Source organism: Onychomys torridus, chromosome 4 (assembly GCF_903995425.1).
Source record: "Onychomys torridus chromosome 4, mOncTor1.1, whole genome shotgun sequence".
NCBI classification, from domain to species: Eukaryota; Metazoa; Chordata; class Mammalia; order Rodentia; family Cricetidae; genus Onychomys; species Onychomys torridus.
The window spans coordinates 143,573,944-143,592,130 of record NC_050446.1 but is presented as its reverse complement, the minus strand read 5'-3'; the positions used below and the strand labels follow the sequence as shown (position 1 = coordinate 143,592,130).

Genomic DNA, 18,187 nt, shown 5'->3' with positions numbered 1-18,187 from the left:
AAGTAATCTGCCTTCTCCAGCCACAGAAGTGCCGGGACTGCAGGCATTCGACCGCTGTGTGATGCGCTGTTATCTGTGACATTTCCAGTTGGCAAATATTTTTAAATAACTGCTTTAAAAATCAAAGAGTGCCAGAGCTGAAAGTGCAAAGCATAGAAAATAGGTTTGAATTATCTTAGAAGCTGTGTGGCCTTCAGTAAATTAACTGTTCTGGTTTCCTTATCAGTTCTACATACCCCTTAGGGAGACTTGAATACACATCATAGTCCCCACCATACAGGAAGTACCCAGTAAAAGATGGTTTCTCTTCAATGTCACACAATCGGCACTGCAGAACTAAAACAAAACACTGCGTCACAACTGGTTTCTCGACTTTTCCTCTCAACCTAAAGGTTCCCCTTGGAATCTACAGATAAGTAATTCAAACAGAAAAAATAAAAAGGAAGGGAAGAACGTGCACTTTACTTTGCTGCACAATCGAAAACAGCTCTTTGGTTCAGCTTAGGGTCTCAGACGCCACTGACTTGCCCGGCTGCACCAGGGAAAAATCATCCTCTTAACCCTCCTTTCCCTGACGCTCAGTGCGGCTACTCAATGAGGTCAAATGTCCCTGCTCGGCTGCCTTAGGACCCTGCCCCCATCCGACAGCGCACTCCTATTGGCCGAGCCTGTTTGGCGCCAAAGCGAGGAGGAGCGGCTGAGCGCTGTAGGGCTCTGAACAACAGAGTGCCGCGGCCGAGAGCCCAGCGACCGTTTGGCGTGACTTGGCAGTTGACGGGACCGCGGGACCCAGGAGCGTCCGTCATGTTCTGCGAAAAAGCTATGGAGCTTGTCCGCGAGTTACACCGCGCGCCGGAAGGGCAGCTGCCGGCCTTCAACGTGAGCATTGGCGGACGGGGAGGGGCGTGCCGAGAGTCAGGCCTGGGCCTGGGGCGGGGCCTGGGGCGGGGCCTCGGGCCTGGGGCGGGGCCTATGTGGACTTTCCCTGGGCTAGTCAGCTGCTGGGTTCGCTTTACCTCTGCTAGGTGCCGAGATCGGAAACACAAAGTTTGAAACTGGGCCAAACCAATTGTAGGAAGAAAAAAGAAAAGACTCATATTCATGTTATTCATTGACTTGGTGAATTTCCACATCTGTTTCTTGATTTTGTTTTTTGAGACAAGGCCTCATGTTATCCAGGCTGGCCTGAAACTCTAATTTAAACAACAACAACAAAATACGTGTATGTGCGTCACCTGCATGCAAGGTGCCCCATGGAAGCCTGAAGAGGGTGTGGGATCCTCTGGAACTCGGGCTGTAGGCGTTTGTGAGCGGCAGGATGTGGGTGCTGGGAACCCCGGTCCTCTGCAAGAGCAGCAAATGCTTTTAGCCGCTAAATAATCTGTCCAGCTTCACATACATCTTTATACTCAGCCTCTTGATGAACCAATAGCATCTTGATGTAACCCTAGTAGTTCTGGGGGTCTTTGAGACAGGGTTTCTCTGTGTAGCTTTGTGCCTTTCCTGGAACTCACTCAGTCAGTACCCCAGGCTGGCCTCGAAGTCACAGAGATCTGCCTTGCTCTGCCTCCCGAGTGCTAGGATTATTGGGATTAAAGGCGTGTCCTGTCTGATGCCCCGTGAATCATGTAGTAAGCACTCTTTGTATTTGTAAGCTTGCTAGGCAAGCACTCTACCACTGAACTAAATCCCCATTTCCGTGTTTGTTTTGCTTTTTGAGACAGGGTTTCTCTGTTTAACAGCTCTGGCTGTCCTGGAACTCACGCTGTAGACTAGGCTGACTTCAAAGAGACTATTCTTATTGTGGTGTATGTTTTCAGTAATTCAGTAATTTTATTGTGCTTTTTTATTTTAAAGATTTATTTAATGGGGCTGGAGAAATGGCTCAGAGGTTAAGAGCACTGGCTGCTCTCCCAGAGGTCCTGAGTTCAATTCCTAGCAACCACATGGTGGCTCACAACCATCTGTAATGAGATCTGGCGCCCTCTTCTATATACATAATAAATAAATAAATCTTAAAAAAAAAAAAAGATTTATTTACTGTTTTTTTTGAGACAGGGTTTCTTGGTGTAGCCTTGGATGTCCTGAAACATGCTCTGTAGACCAGGCTGGCCTCGAACTCACAGAGTGAGTTCCACCTGCCTCTGCCTCCCGAGTGCTGGGATTAAAGGCATGCACCACCACCACCCAGCAAAACAGTGTTAAATAATAATAATAAAAAAAGAAAGAAAGAAAGAAAGAAAGAAAGAAAGAAAGAAAGAAAGAAAGAAAATGTGCCAACTCACTCTGTAGCCCAGCCTGACCTCAAACTCAGAGATCTGCCTGGCTCTGCCTCCTGAGTGCTAGGATTAAAGGCGTGCGCCACCACCACCCAGCTTATTTTAGTTTTTTGAGACAGGGTTTCACTGAGAAAAAGTTCAGGCTGGTCTCAACTTGAGATACTTCTTCCAGTTGCTAGGATTGATTCTAAGTGCTACTATGATTGGCTAAAGTACTTTTCTGTCTATGAACTTGCCTTCCTAGGTATTACAGTTTATCATGGAATTGTCAGGATCCGTCTATGTTATAGCACCTATCAGTACTCATTCCTTCTTATTGCCAGATGATAACTCCATTGGGTGATATACCACATTTGGTTTGTATTTCCATCTGTTGTCGGTCCTTTGACTTATTTTACTTTTGACTATTTTGAATAATGCTGCCAAGAACATTTGCAGAAAGCCCAGTGTATGCCTGTAATTCCAGGACATGGGGTGCTGAGGCAGAAGATTTAATGTGAGGTCAGCCTGGGTCACATAGTACTAGCAAGACCCTGTCTCAAAAAAATAAATAAATGAAAAAATCAAGCACAGTAAAGTGTGTGAGTTTGTGTTGGGGTTGGGGATTTAGCTGGTGGCAGAAAGGAATGAGGGGTGAAAGGAGGAAAACAACAAAGGAAACATGTGTGAGAGTGGGAAACGAGAAGTGGGATCGCCCGTCGGACGGTAGTTCAGTCGAACTGTTTCCGGTGCTGGGGACGGAGGTCTTCAGTTAGCTAGGAAAGTGCTCCACCCACGGGCTGCGCCTACAGCCCTTTGTTGTTTAGGATCGGGTATCTATGTCATCTGTGAAGACCTTGAAGTCTTGATCCTCCTGCTGGGCATCCTGGGTTCAGGAACTCTATCCATTCCTTTTAAGTGTTTGAACAGTTGTGGAACTGATTTCCACAGGCTGTACCACTCTATGTCCCTTACCAATACCTGTAGCCATGGAAATATATTATGAAGACTATTTTTTGTTAAGGTATGTAAATGAAAGATAAATGTAGTACAGTTTGAAATTAATCAGGAAATCAATATATTTATACATTTCAGGAGGATGGACTCAGACAAGTTCTGGAGGAGATGAAAGCTTTGTATGAGCAAAACCAGTCTGATGTGTAAGTTGTGATAATATTAATGTTTTAAAAATAAAAAATGAGCTGGGTAGTGATGGCGCACGCCTTTAATCCCAGCACTGGGGAGGCAGAGGCAGGCAGATCTCTGTGAGTTCGATGCCAGCCTGGTCTACAGAGCGAGTTCTAGGACAGGCTCCAAAGCTACACAAAGAAATCCTGTCTTGAAAAACCAATAAACAAACAAACAAATAAATAAATAAAAATGAAAAATGAGATGTAAACTCAAAACCTTTTATCTCTTTGGGGGATGTAATTTTTTTTTTTTTTTTTAATTTTCTGAACCTGATCTTACCCTTGTCGTACAAGCAAGCACAGGACTTGAACCTAAAGGAGTTTCTGCTGCTCTGTGGTTGGACAATGCTTCACATATGCTAGATGCTTAATACATCTTCATGATGTATTATGATATATGACTTCTAACTTGAAAGAATTAAGGTAGACTTTAAAATATGAGACAGGAGCAGATAAAGCCCACAAGGCAAGTAAATACTTAGTTCCCACTCTTTGTTTCATTAACAGATGCTTAGTGTGTTTGAAGGAGAAGTGTTCTCCGAGCAGGAACAGCAGTGATTTCTGACACCATGAGTAGAGTTTATTGAGAACTGGTATCACAAAAGGCTACCACTTACCAGGTCAAGAGAGGGATATAGATACATGGGATATTTAAGTGAGGCCTGGCATTTGACACAGTGGTGAATCTGGACTGTGAGCAGACTTCAGAGGCTGCTGTCACGAGGTAAGATTTAAAAAAAAGAAAAAAGTGCTGAGAACTGGATAAAGCTGGGGTAGACCAGGGTGGTCTCGAACTCAGAGATCTGTTTGCCTCTGCCGCTCAAGTGTTGGGATTAATGCCCAGTGGTAGTCAGAATCTTACCTAGAGAGGTTTGAGTTACTTGGATGTAGAAATTAATAATATGATGATAAAATCTGTGAGGCATACAAATGATAGGAACACACTACATGTAGATAATGGAAGAATTTTTGCCAATAGAATGAGGACTGTGGTAAATGTGAGTCCAATGTCAAGTCTTGAACTCAATTCTGCAAAGTTGTTCATTAATCCATTAAACAGACATGCACTGAATAAATTGCATTGATAAATATTTCTGGTATTTCCATGATAACTAACGTAGCCTAGATTTCTATTCATGACCCTTACTGTTTAGAAGACAGACACTAAGACACTTTGCTCTAAAGAAAGACTACAAGAGAGAATAATGATAGGAGACAATATGAAGTATAGCTGAGATAGAAGAACTGGGACTTTTCTCTAAGGAGAAGATATTTCAGCTGAGGCTCCAAGAAAAGGGTTTTAGGGTTGGGGATTTAGCTCAGTGGTAGAGCGCTTGCTAGGTACTTAGCTCTGAAAAAACAAAAACCAAAAAAATAAAAAATAAAAAAAGAAAGAAAGAAAGAAAGAAAAGGGTTTTAGTCACTAAAACAATCAGGGTGAGCAAAGAGCATTCAAGCAGTAGCTACAGCATATGTTAAGGATCTTAAAGAGGCTAGTCCTCAGGAAACCACACTTAAAGACCAGTGTGGCTGGAACTTAGCAAGGAGAAGAGGGTGTCATCAGATGAGATAATTGGTGGAGGGTAGGCAGTCTGAAAGTCATCTTGGCTGCTATATGTATTTAACAAGCAGAGAGGAGGGGACACAGTGGTCATTCAGGTCATTGGCTACAATAAACAGAATGAAGATATATTTAGAGTTGGCTATTAGGTCTTGGTCCAGTAAGGGACTGAATTTTCTGTATTCCATGTATTTGTACTCTGTGCAAATTAATGGTCCAGAAATTTGCCCCTTACTCTGTTAAATTCTCTCTGGGGAGGCGATCATTGTTACTAGTTTCTAGTTAAAACCATCTGTGAGGGGGCTGGAGAGATGGCAGTGGTTAAGAATACCAGCTGCTTTTGCCGGGTGGCGGCGGCACAACGCACGCCTTTAATCCCAGCACTCGGGAGGCAGAGGCAGGCAGGCGGATCATTGTGAGTTTGAGACCAACCTGGTCTACAGAGGGAGATCCAGGAAAGGCGCAAAGCTACACAGAGAAACCCTGGCGGGGGGGGGGGGGGGGGGGGGGGGGGAAATACCAGCTGCTCTTGAGAGCACTGGGTTTGATTCCCAGAACCCACGTGGCAGCTCACAATGCTCAAAAACTCCAGTTCCTGGGGATCTGACACCCTCTTCTGGCCTTTGTGGGAACTCCATGCATGAGGTGCAAACACAAGACAGGATTTCTCTGTGTTGTCCTGGCTGTCGTGGAACTCTCTGTAGACTAGGCTGGTCATTAACTCACAGTCACCTGCCTCTTGAGTGCTGGGATTAAAGGCATGTGCCACCACCGCCCAACCCAAATAAAAAGATTTTGAAAAATAAAACAAAAATGGGGCTGGTGAGTTTGAAGGTTTGAGTTAGCCCCCAGGACTCACATGGTAAAAGGAGAGGATAAACTTCTTAAACTTGCCCTCTGATCTGTTCTCTATACAGACTGCATGCATGCATAAATAAATGCAATAAAAATTTTAAAAATTCCTTGTGAATAAAGGGGATCCCTTCAACTAATCATGTGTAATTGTGAAGAGTTTTACATGTACTTTCTACATTATTCTGCTATAAATTTAATCTTTTGAGAACAGATCTCATTTTGTAGTTATAGACATGGTGCCACCATGCTCTGCTAGTCCAAATGTATATACTGGTTTCTTATAATCCAAGGATTACATCGTTACCTTGTAAGCAGTGGTAAGGAATGTGGAGACTTAGCCTGACCTCCACCGAGTGACAGAAGAATGCAGAATGGCTCTGTGTGCTCAGGAAGCTTAGTGCTAGAGTTCTCTCATCTAGCATGGGGGCGGGGAGGCCTGGGTTTGATCTTCAGCACCACAAGAACAAAACAACCTAGATTCTCTGATAAATACAGGGTCTCACTAGGATGACTTGAACTCAAGAGATTTCCCTGACTTTGCCTCCTAAATGCTTGGGATCAAAGGTGTGTATCACTGTACCCAGTTCTGGTTTTTATCTTTTAATATACTAATGAAAGCACTGGCATGGTGGTAGCTACTCTGCTCGGGTTGACTGCTACTAACTTTAAATGGACAAAGCAAGCATGTAAGTCAGTCATTCTGGCTTTGAAATTTTTACCTACACTGGAATATATTTCTTGCTCTTTATATGTCCTTACCAGGAATGAAGCAAAGTCAGCTGGACGAGGTGATTTGATACCAACCATCAAATTTCGGCATTGTTCTTTGTTAAGAAATCGACGCTGCACTATAGCATACCTGTAAGTGTTTTGCATTTTGTTTGGAATGTCAGGGAACCTAGGAAGGTTTCTGATGTAGTTTGGTTTCTCAGTGGGCAGCAAGGAAGAAAGAAATCTTCTGTTGTTCTTTTTCATGTTTTTAAAAATTTTTTTAAATTATGAAACATTATTTTTTAAATTATGAAAAATAATATAACTTGCTCTGTAGAACCTAGTGGGTTTGTTTTAGATTTATTTATTATATATACAGTGTTCTGTCTGCATGTATCCCTGCAGGCCAGAAGAGGGCGCCAGATCTCATTACAAATGGTTGTGAGCCACCATGTGGTTGCTGGGAATTGAACTCAGGTCCTCTGGAAGAGCAAGCAGTGCTCTTAACCTCTGAGCCATTTCTCCAGCCCAGACCTTAGTGTTTTGCCACATTGCATTTTGATTTTATGCTGCACTAGTTTGGGTTAACATGGCAGCTCACCATTGAATTCTTAATGCTTTTTGTCTCAAAGCAGTAAGGATCTCTTAGCTTTTGTAACCACTGCATAGTGTCACATTTGAAGAGTTAAACAATTTTCTAAGATTAAAACAGGGTGTCATTATGTAGTCCTGGCTGGCCTTGAACTCACAGGGATCCTCCTGCCTCTACCTCCAAAGTTCTGGGATTAAAGGCATTTGCCACTACACCAACAGTCTAAACAGTTTTTATGCATGTTTTTTCCATTGTCCCAAAGATGTCTTCTTGTTAGTGTCTATCAGTAGCCAAACAAAGTCCCATGTTCCATTTAGGTTTTTGTGAGACTTGAGTCTTCTCATCAGAACGACTTTTGACCCCTTTTATTCTTTTTTTTTTTTTTTTTTCCTGAGGTGTAGCTTTGCACCTCTCCTGGAACTCACTTGGTAGCTCAGGCTGGCCTCGAACTCACAGAGATCCGCCTGGCTCTGCCTCCTGAGTGCTGGGATTAAAGGCGTGCGCCACCACTCCCGGTGACCCCTATTATTCTTATACTAACTAATCCCTTCACGTCTTAGGTATGACCGGTTGCTTCGGATTAGAGCTCTAAGGTGGGAATATGGCAGTGTCTTGCCAAATGCTTTACGATTCCACATGTCTGCTGAAGAAGTAAGTTAGCACTATTCAAATGTATAAAAATGCTATCTGTTCTCTAACAGTAGTTATCTGTGTTTCTCTTTTTGTCTTTAGTATTCAGCAATTTCTAACTTGAACTAATTTCTTGTTGTGTTGTTGTTGTTGTTGTTGTTGTTGTTTTTGTTATTGTTTTTTAGAGACAAGGTTTCTCTGTGCAGCTCTTGCTGTCCTGGAACTAGCTTTGTAGACCAGGCTGGCCTTGAACTCACAGAGATCTGCTTGCTTCTGCCTCCGGAGTACTGGGATTAAAGAAAGGCTTGTGCCACCACACCTGGCCTTGAACTAATTTCTTATATACTATGATAGGAAGTATGTGGTGGGGAGTAATTCTAAGTGCCTGTACTATGTGGAAAACTAAGTACTTAACAAAATAGAGTCCCAGTAGTTCTTTGTTTCTTTTTCAAAATAGTGTTTCTCTGTATAACAGCTCTGAGTGTCCTGGAACTTGCTTTGTAGACCAGGCTGGCCTCAAACTCACAGAGATCCACCTGCCTCTGTCTCCCGATTGCTGGGATTAAAGTGTGCGCCACCCTGCCCAATATGCCATTTATTACTAATCCATTTTTGGGATTAAAAACTGGAATTATTACTTGGGTGTTTTCTATACAATGTGTACATATATGTACATTCTAATCAATATTACAAATTCATATTGGAAATAAGTCTTGATTGGTCCAAGGCATAGATTCAGATATTGGATTGAAGCCAGATAAACTTAAATCCTTAAAACTATCCAAGAACTGTCTACCTCAAGCAAGTAACTTGACCTCTCCCTGTGTCTAAATTATCTCCTTTAAAAATGATACAGGTTTACAAGAACTTCAGACAGTAACTGCCTGAAGTTAGACCACACTTTGCCTAAGTCTTCCATAAAAGTTCCCCTTTAGACAACAATTACAAGTTCTAATGTTCCATGATTCCTGTAGGTTCAGTACTTCACCAGAATGAATCACAAAACTCAGAAAACATTCAGCTTCAAACTAGGCAAGCACTCCACCACTGAGCTAAATCCCCAAGCCCATAGTTTTCTTTTTTTGTTGTATCGTGGGGTTTTGGTGTCATGATAATGCTGGCTTTGTACAAAAAGTATTTGTGTTGGCTCTTCTTGAAAGGTTTGGTAGAATTTGACAGTAAACTCGCCTAGTCCTGAGGCTTTCCTTTGTTGGGAGCCTTTTATGGTTGTTATGGTCTCACTGATTAAAATGGATTTGTTTCTTCTTGATTTACTTTAGGCAGCTCTTATGTGCCTAGGAATTTATCCATTTTTTTTATTGAGTCTATATATTATTTTTTTAGTTTCATTAATTTCTGCCATGATCTTTATTATTCTCTTGTCCTCCTGCATTTGGGTTTGGACTGTTCTTGTTTTCCTAGAACTGTGAGGAGGTACCTTGCCAGGTTTTTGGGTTTTTTGTTTGTTTGTTTGTTTTGGTATCTAATTTCTCCGGGTAACTGCTTATTATAGCTACCACCTTTCCTCTGACAACTGCTTTAGTGGTGTACCAAGGATTGTGGTAAATTGTATTCTCACAATGTTTGATTCCAGGAAATTTTCAGTTTCCTCCCCAATTTCTTCAGTGACTCAGTGGTCATTCAAAAGTATATTATTAACTCACCAAGTTTTTGTGTGGTTTCAGTAGTTTTCTTCTTGTTGACTTCTAGTTTTATGGCATCAATTTGATAAGATACAAGAAGTTATTTAGATTCTCTTGTATTTTTTTTAAGACTTGATTTGTGACCCAGAATGTGGTTTCTCTTCTAGAAGCTTATGGGTTGCTAAGAAGAGTGTGTATTCACTACCTGTTAGATAGATATTCTAATAAGCTCATTTGATCTACAGTGTAGTTTGATTTTTTTCTTTTTTAGATTTATTTTATATGTATGAATGGTTTGCCTATGTGTATGTATGGATACCATGTGCATACCTTAGAGGTCAGAAGAAGGGGTCAGATTCCATGGAACTGGAATTACACTTGATTGTGAGCCACTGTTGATGCTGGAATAGAACCCAGGTCCTTTGCAAGAGCAACACGTGTTGTTCTCCACTAAACCAGCCCCTGCAGTATAATTTTATTTTTTATTTTTTATTTATTTATTTATTTATTTATTTATTTATTTATTTAATTTTTTTGGTTTTTTGAGACAAGCTTTCTCTGTAGCTTTGTGCCTTTCCTGGAACTTGCTTTGTAGACCAGGCTGGCCTCGAACTCACAGAGATCCACCTGGCTCGGCCTCCCAAGTGCTGGGATTAAAGGCTGCTTTGCATTTTTGACATTTTGACTACAATATGTTAGAGAGGTTCTTCTCTGGTCATGTCTTTAGGGTTCTAATGCCTCTTATGTCTGATATCTTTCTTTCTCTAATGGATCATCAGTGACCACAAAAGTAAAACTGGCAAAGCTACTGTACAATGTGGGACAAAATTTTTAGAGTGAGTGTGGAAACAGTAAATGAATAACATAAAAGGAGGAGGCAGGAAAGGGGGGAAATGGAGAAGCAAGATTAAATACAAGAATGGGGGAAAAGCTGAATGAGATAAATGTTATTGCAGGAAAAGAGCAAGAAATGAGAAAAGAAAAGAAAAACAAATGATATCTCAATCATGAAAAAGTTCAAAAACAAAAATTAGACAAGTATAAGGAGAAGAATAAAAAAATAAAAATATGAGTACTTAAAACCAGTTAAGGTAAAGTCAAAATGTTCTAAATATATAGAAGGAGCTATTAAAAGGGGAAAACATGTAGCAAAAAAGAGAAAGAAAGGAAAATAAAAAATATTTCCCAACAGTGAAAAAGATCTATAAGTCAAATTAGATGAATCAGAAAAAAACCTTTAAGGCTGAGGTAAACTGGAAGAGGGCACAGATTATAGGAGTCTGCTGTGAGACTGTCTTCTAGAAGTGACAGAAAAGCTTCACCCATGATTTCTCAGCAGTGTGGTTGCTGACAAGATCTGAAGTAGACTGCTAACAAAAGGGGGCGGGGATTCTTGTGATTCCATCCACAGGCAAAGCACCATAGGAAGGAATTGTCTTTCCCAGGGATGAGCCCTCCTAATTGTTATGTAATTCAAGTAGTCGGCCCTAAAATCACATACATTCAAGCAACACTACACAGACTGAGCAGGTTTTATTTATATATTTAGGAATATAACATATGTATATAAGATTATTATATATAGATGCGTGTGTGTATATATTTAATATGTATATGTATATATATATGTAATATGTATACACACACACACACACACATAATAGTAACAGAAAAAGACCAGGCTTTTGAGGGGGAAGCAAGGAGGTTACATGGGAGGGGTTGAAGGGAAGGAAAGAAAGGGGGAAATGATGTTTTTATATATATAAATAAATACTTTTTTTTAATGTGCATTGGTGTGAAGGTGTCAGATCTCCTGGAACTGAAGTAACAGACAGTTGTAAGCTGACATGTGGGTGCTGGGACTTGAACCCAGGTCCTCTGGAAGAGTAGCCAGTGCTCTTAACTGCTGAGATAGCTCTCCAGCCCGTATGATGAAATTATATTTTAATTTAAAAAAGAAGCTGAGTGGCAGTGGCGCACGCCTTTAATCCCAGCACTTGGGAGGCAGAGCCACGCAGATCTCTCTGAGTTCGAGGCCAGCCTGGTCTACAGAGCGAGATCTAGGACAGGCACCAAAACTACACAGAGAAACTCTCTTGAAAGAAAAAAAACAAAGTAAAAAGATCTAGGCATGGTAGCATACATGTTTAATCCCAGCACTCAGGATGCAGAGGCAGGCAGACTCTTGTGGGTTCAAGGCCATCTTGGTCTATGTAGCAGGTTCCAGGACAACCACAGTTGCCTCAAAAAACAAGCAGGCCAGGCAGTGGTAGTAGCGCACACCTTTAGTCCCAACACTCAGAGGCAGACAGGCAGATCTCTGTGAGTTCCAGGACAGCCTGGTCCACAGAGTGTGTTCCAGGACAGGCAGGGCCACCCAGAGAGACCCTGTCTGGAAAAACCAAATCCCAAAATCCCAAACAGACAAACAAGGGGCAAAAGTAACACTAAAAGAGTGCCAGGAAGGATAAAGGTGGGGGTTCCGCAGGGCGTGAAGTCAAACAGGGTGAGGTACTAGGGCACCTTTCTGGGCGTCTTTGAGGGTCCTCTGAAACTGGAGCCTGCTAGGTCCACGCACAGTATGCAGGGTCGTCAGTGGAGCTTGTGGGCCTTATCTTCCCTATGGTTCTTCTATGCTTTGCTCAGACCATACTGGCTGAGTCTGATGCCTGCAGAGCTGCCTTACTTTGGTAGTTGTGATAGCCTTGTCAACTTGACACAACCTGAAATTCCTGGGGAGAGATCACTGGGCCAGTGGGAGTGTCTGTGAGGGATTTCAATAATTAAGTTCATTGCTGTGGGAAGATCCAGCCCTAGCTAGGATGTGTTGATTTTGAAATGGTAGTACGTGGTTTATACAAATTTTCTTTCTTCCTTTCTTCCTTCCTTCCTTCCTTCCTTCCTTCCTTCCTTCTTTCTTTCTTTCTTTCTTTCTTTCGGTTGTTTGTTTGTTTGTTTAAGACAGGGTTTCTCTGTGTAGCTTTGGTGCTGTCCTGGATCTCGCTCTGTAGCCCAGGCTGTCCTCGAACTCACAGAGATCCGCCTGGCTCTGCCTCCCGAGTGCTGGAATTAAAGGCATGCACCATGCCCTGTTATGTTCACAGATGGAGTGGTTCAACCATTATAAAAAGTCTCTTGCTACTTACATGAGGTCACTGGGAGGAGAAGAAGGCTTGGACATCACCCAGGATGTGAAACCCCCCAAAAGCCTATATATTGAAGTAGGTAAACTTTCTTTCCCGTCCCCACCACCGCCCCCCCCCCCCCCCCCCCCCCCCCCCGCAACTGAGGACTGAACCACTGAGCTAAATCCCCAACCCTGGTAAACTTACCTTAATGTGCACATTGTGCTACACTTTATCACTTTATCAAAGATGAGGATTTACTAACTTCTCTTACAAAGAAAGAAAGGAAACTTAAGACAAAAGAGTGAGGAGAAGATAGTTTCCACTGTCTTTAGCATGAACACCTACAATTCCATCAGTACACACATTTTAGTAGTTTTGGTTTTGGTACCACAAATAGATTGCCAAAAGGAAAAGGAGAGAAACCTATAGATTGAAAGGTAAGACATAAAATACAATGTGTAGTTCTCTCAGATTCTAGTTTCAACATGAAAACTTAGAAAAATATCCATGAGGGGCTGGAGAGATGGCTTAGTGGTAAAGAGCACTGGCTGCTTTTCCAGAGGTTCAATCCCAGCACCTCTATGGCAGCTCACAACATCTGTAATTCCAGTCCTAGGGGACCCGATACCCTCTGCCCCACTTGGATACTATACATGTGGTGTACAGACATACATGCAGGTAAAACACCCCTACACATGAAATAAAATGGGAAACAAAATATGTATGAGACAAGTGGAAACTTTTGGGTGTTAAATGAGTAATGATATGACATACAACTATTCATATACTGAGATAGGGTCTCATGCAGCTGAGGTTTACCTGGAACACGCCGTGTAATAAAGGGTAACTCTTACTTCGCTCATGATCCTCTTGCTTCTACCTCCCAAGTGCTGGGATTGCAGGCTTGAGCCACAATGTTTGACTTTTTTTTTTTTTTATTTAAGAATATTAATATGTAGAAGTAGGTAATTTAAGCCAAGTGTGGTATTTCATACCTGCAGTCCTAGTAGTTGGAAGGCTGAGGCAGAAGTTTAGAGTTTAGAACCAGCCTGGGCTGCAGGAGACCCTGTTTCAAAATGGGGAAAAAGTAATCCTAAAGTGATTGAGGGGACACACTTGGCCATAGCACCTCTTCCCCGAAGCCAGTCTTTTGGAAGAAGTCAATACAGTGGTGGAGGCTTTCCTCTAATAGTATTTCTCACACTAAGTTAAAGAGCTCTGAAAGTTGTTGTCAAGTTTCAGATTAATTCTAGGACATGGTACTTGTTGCTGGAGTTGGTGTTACTGGAAGTCAGTGGCAGTGCAGTATGGGTCCTAATGCTCAGGAGAGGAAACTCCCAGTTCTCATGAGGTGGAAATGCCTCTGTTTTCCTGGAGGGCACTTAGTGTTGTCCCTCCAAAAGAAATATTTACATGGAATGTGTATCTGAGTGCAGCTGTGTGTCCTTTGGTATACATGAGAACAACTTTGGGGAATTGGTTCTCTCCTTATCCTGTGAGATCAGGGGTCACCAGGCTTACACAGCAAGCGCCTTTACCCACTCACATATCTTGAAGGCCCAGATAGTTCTTTTCTTTGCAAGAGTTGCTGTCAAAGACAGAGCCTCGCTCCTCTACCTTCCAACCAGGACCTCAGTTTTGATAACCTGAGGATAAGGTTAAGATGAGGACAAGCTGAGCTGATTAAGAATTTTTTCAAATTAAAAGATAATTTAGTACAACTTCATTTTTGCTTCTATTGTGGCACAGCTTTCATTTTCTGCTGCTAAGAATTCCCTGGAATGAGTCTGCATATTGAAGAAGATTGGAAGAATCTCTTCCAAAAGTAGGAACTGGCAACCTGTATCCTCTTCCCATACTACTACTACAAAAGTGAGGCTGGAGTGGATCTAGATATTACATAGATATTCGTGTAGCACCTGTTTTCTTTTTGATTACTACCTATGATAACATAAACCAGGTATGCTGGGGCATAGCTACACCCTTAGCTAGTCAGGAGGCTGATGCAGTGGCATCACTTGAGCCTAAGACTCAACTAGTCAGCACAGCTAAAGATCCTGTCTCAAAGGAAAAACAAAGTCTCAATTTGTTCTTTCAGGTACGGTGTTTAAAAGACTATGGAGAATTTGAAGTTGATGATGGCACTTCAGTCCTGCTTAAAAAAAATAGTCAGGTATTTTCTGTTGTCATATACTTGAAACTTTGTTAAGAATGTGTGTGAGGAAATGCTGGATTCAGTAGCGAAGTGAGTATCTCCTTGTGATGTTCCTCTGTATCTCAGACCTTTCCAGACTTTTTCTAAATACTAAGACTTGAAGCAAATGTTTCATATGGCAAGAAAAAAATTATTTCTTACTAGGTTGCTGATTATATTTAATACTAAACATTTTCCTGAGTAATTATTATAATGGACCTTATTCTAATTAGTTGACAGATTATTTGGGGACTATTAAAATACTGAATTTAAGAGATGGTAATCCCATTTACGTAGGAGGTAATCCCACCTGAGCAGGAGGGCCAAAAGTTGAAGATGAACCACATATAGTGGTCTTTGTCTTTAATTCCAGATTTCCAGACCAGGTTGGTCACAATAGTAAGTCCAAAACCAACCTGAGCTACAAAGGAAATTCCAAGCCATACCTGGCAGTTCAGTGAGATATTACTTCAAGAAGTAAAAAGAGGGTTGGAGCTCTGCCTCCTTGGCTGCACTTGTCCAGCGTGCATGAAGCTATAGATAGGTTCATATATATAGTACTAGAGTAAGAAGCAAAAGAATGTTAGTTTGAGCTTGTCCCTGATTTTATGATGTTTGTTTTGTTTTTGTTTTTTTGTTTTTCGAGACAGGGGTTCTCTGTAGCTTTTGGAGCCTGCCCTGGAACTCTCTCTGTAGACCAGGCTGGCCTTAAACTCACAGAGAATCGCCTGCCTCTGCCTCCTGAGTGCTGGATTTAAAGGCGTGTCACCTGGTGAATTAATGAAAATTCTTAAGCAACCATTTTCAGCTTATACCTCATTTTAACCTTGTTCTTAAGAGCAAGAATCATAGTGTAGATCAAGAACTTTTAAGTACTAAATATGTAAGCAGAACAGCGTAATAGGATAGGATTGTCATTGAAGAACTGTGACTTCATATTAACCCCGTTCATTGTTATCCTCTCCCCATTTTCTGAAGTCACAGTGAAGGAGGGTAAGGACCACTCTCTCTTCATGCCTGCCCTGGCATGTGGGTTAACCAGTTAGTGTCTTGTCCCTAAATCATGATGTGCACTGTTTACATCCTGGAACAGAATACTTCTGGTCATCTTGGGCTCTGGCCCAAGGGGGTGATTGATCTGCTTTATTAGCATGCAGCTGTCATTTCCCAAAACTAGGTTTGTAGAACTGATTTCAAAGACACCCTAAAATCTTTGTTAAACCAACTGTTCTCTCCCATGTGTCTCCTTAAACATACTGCATCAAAACCAGATGATGAATTAAGGTGCGTTAAAAAAATCTGTGTTCTGAAGGTGCCATGGGAACCAGCAGTTGCCAGGAGCAAAGCCGTCCTCAGAGCAAGATGAGTGGAAGTGCTTTCTCCATTTGTTGAGGGAGCTCTGCTGCTGATCTGCCCACTGTGTGCTGAGCCTGTGAGGCCTGAGCCTGTTCATCTGCTCCTGGGTGGACATGTGAACAGCCTCAACAACTTACATTATCTGTATTTGAAACCTACTTTCTACTGTTTAATGTTAAGGAACTTCTAAAATACCTGATCATGGGCCAGCAAGATGACATAGTAAGTAAAAAGTACTAGCACACAGGCCCAATGACCTGAGTTCAATCCCTGGATCCCATAAGATGGCAAGAGAGAACCAACTTCTGAGAGTTGTCTTCTGACCTTCACATGCCTATGCATATCGTATCTGCACATGTGCACATACTCACACACATGCATGCATAATAAATTAGTTACTTAAAAATATATCTGGCCACATCTATGACTGTGTATCTGTGTAGATCATCCACATTGTTCAGACACTAGTGGACAAATACTTAACATGTATTCTTTAATACTTATAAATACGGTGTTAAAGCAACTGTCAATGTATCATTCGGGGTGTGTGTGTGTGTGTGTGTGTGTGTGTGTGTGTGTGTGTGTGTGTTTAACACTTAATAATTTAAAAAAAAAATTTGGTGAATAAGGAGCTGGAAAGAGCTAGGCAGTGGTGGTGCACACCTTTAATCCCAGCACTTGGGAAGCAGAGGCAGGTGGATCTCTGTGAGTTTGAAGCCAGCCTGGTCTACAGAGTGAGTTCCAGGACAGGGTCCAAAGCTACACAGAGAAACCCTGTCTCAAAAAACCAAAAAAAAAAAAAAAAAAAAGGATGACTTAGTGGTTAAGTACTTTCTGCTCTTGCGGAGGACCCTAGTCCAAGGTGATCTAGTGCCCTCTTCTGGCCTCCATGGACAACAGGCATACGTGTGGTATACATAGATACATGTAGGCAAAACACTCATGCACATAAAATAAAAATGAATAAATCTTAAGAATTATGCAGTGACTTTTATAAAAATAGTAACTTTACTAGTAGTGTTCATCTATTAGTAATGTCAATTTTACTTGGTTATAAAAGCAAATTAGAGGGCTGGAGAGATGGCTCAGAGGTTAAGAACACTGGCTGTTCTTCCAGAGGTCCTGAGTTCAATTCCCAGCAACCACATGGTGGCTCACAACCATCTGTAATGAGATCTGGCTCCCTCTTCTGGCCTGCAGGGATACATACAAAACAGAACACTGTACACATAATAAATAAATAAATCTTTTTTAAAAAATAGCAAATTAGTTAAGTTTAGCTTTTATTTACTTAGCTGTAGAAGTTGATAAGGTATATGATAACTTGCTCTTCACTGATGTGAAGTATAATTAGTTTTTCCTAATCACTTCTCTCACCCTTTCCCTTCTGCTTCCTTTCGCTCGCAGCACTTTTTGCCTCGGTGGAAGTGTGAGCAGTTAATCCGACAAGGGGTTCTGGAGCACGTGCTGTCCTGACTGCACCCCAGGACGGTGACAGCAGGGACTTCAGGCTCGGCCAGGGGTGAAGCTAAGTCTGGCTCATGGAAACATCCTCACTGGACCTCCCCTCCTTCTTTGATTTTAAATTTACAGACATGCTCTAAAGTTACCACGAAGGGCACCTCCAGGGTAGCTCAGTGGTAGAGCACTTGCTTATCATTTGAGAAACCCTGGGTTCCATCCCTAGGACAACAAAAATCAAAGAGCAGACTGTAGCCCAGGAGCACTTGGCTACGAGTCTAAGCTGACACCTGTTAAGCTTTGTTACAAGCTATATCTCTAGTTATTCCATTCCCACAGTAAACGCTGTACTTTTATAAATAAAAATCAAGCCTTCAGTTTGAATCTGTTTTCATGATACATTACAAAAGTAGCAAATATTTATCTAGTAGAAGATATAAACATCCAGGGGTAGGGGAATAAATCTGTTTCCTTAGCAGTAGAATAAGCCCCCAGGAAAGAGTTATTTTGGTCAAGTGAAGGTTTCAGTAGGCCAAAGGTGAGGCTGAGCCTTCTTCAGGAGCTGTGGGAGGCTGGAGGAGGCTGGACAGTGCTGAGCGGATAACTTA

At 41.8% G+C, this 18,187-nt stretch overlaps 1 protein-coding gene across 1 annotated transcript; it reads left to right on the top strand.

The window, feature by feature from the left end:
- Positions 1-686: 686 nt before the first annotated feature.
- Gins1 (GINS complex subunit 1) lies at positions 687-17,963 on the top strand. The gene is made up of 7 exons (XM_036185385.1): positions 687-879; positions 3,354-3,418; positions 6,627-6,725; positions 7,728-7,818; positions 12,545-12,661; positions 14,667-14,741; positions 17,526-17,963. The coding sequence occupies exons 1-7, from the start codon at positions 805-807 to the stop codon at positions 17,592-17,594; spliced, it is 591 nt and encodes a 196-aa protein (XP_036041278.1). The 5' UTR covers positions 687-804; the 3' UTR covers positions 17,595-17,963.
- Positions 17,964-18,187: the final 224 nt, after the last annotated feature.

Excerpts from the sequence above, each read along its gene's own strand:
- Gins1 (XM_036185385.1), top strand. The coding sequence starts at position 805 with ATGTTCTGCGAAAAAGCTATGGAGCTTGTCCGCGAGTTACACCGCGCG. Across the intron at positions 880-3,353 it reads GGCAGCTGCCGGCCTTCAAC|GAGGATGGACTCAGACAAGT; the intron begins GTGAGCATTGGC and ends TATACATTTCAG. Across the intron at positions 7,819-12,544 it reads TCCACATGTCTGCTGAAGAA|ATGGAGTGGTTCAACCATTA; the intron begins GTAAGTTAGCAC and ends TTATGTTCACAG.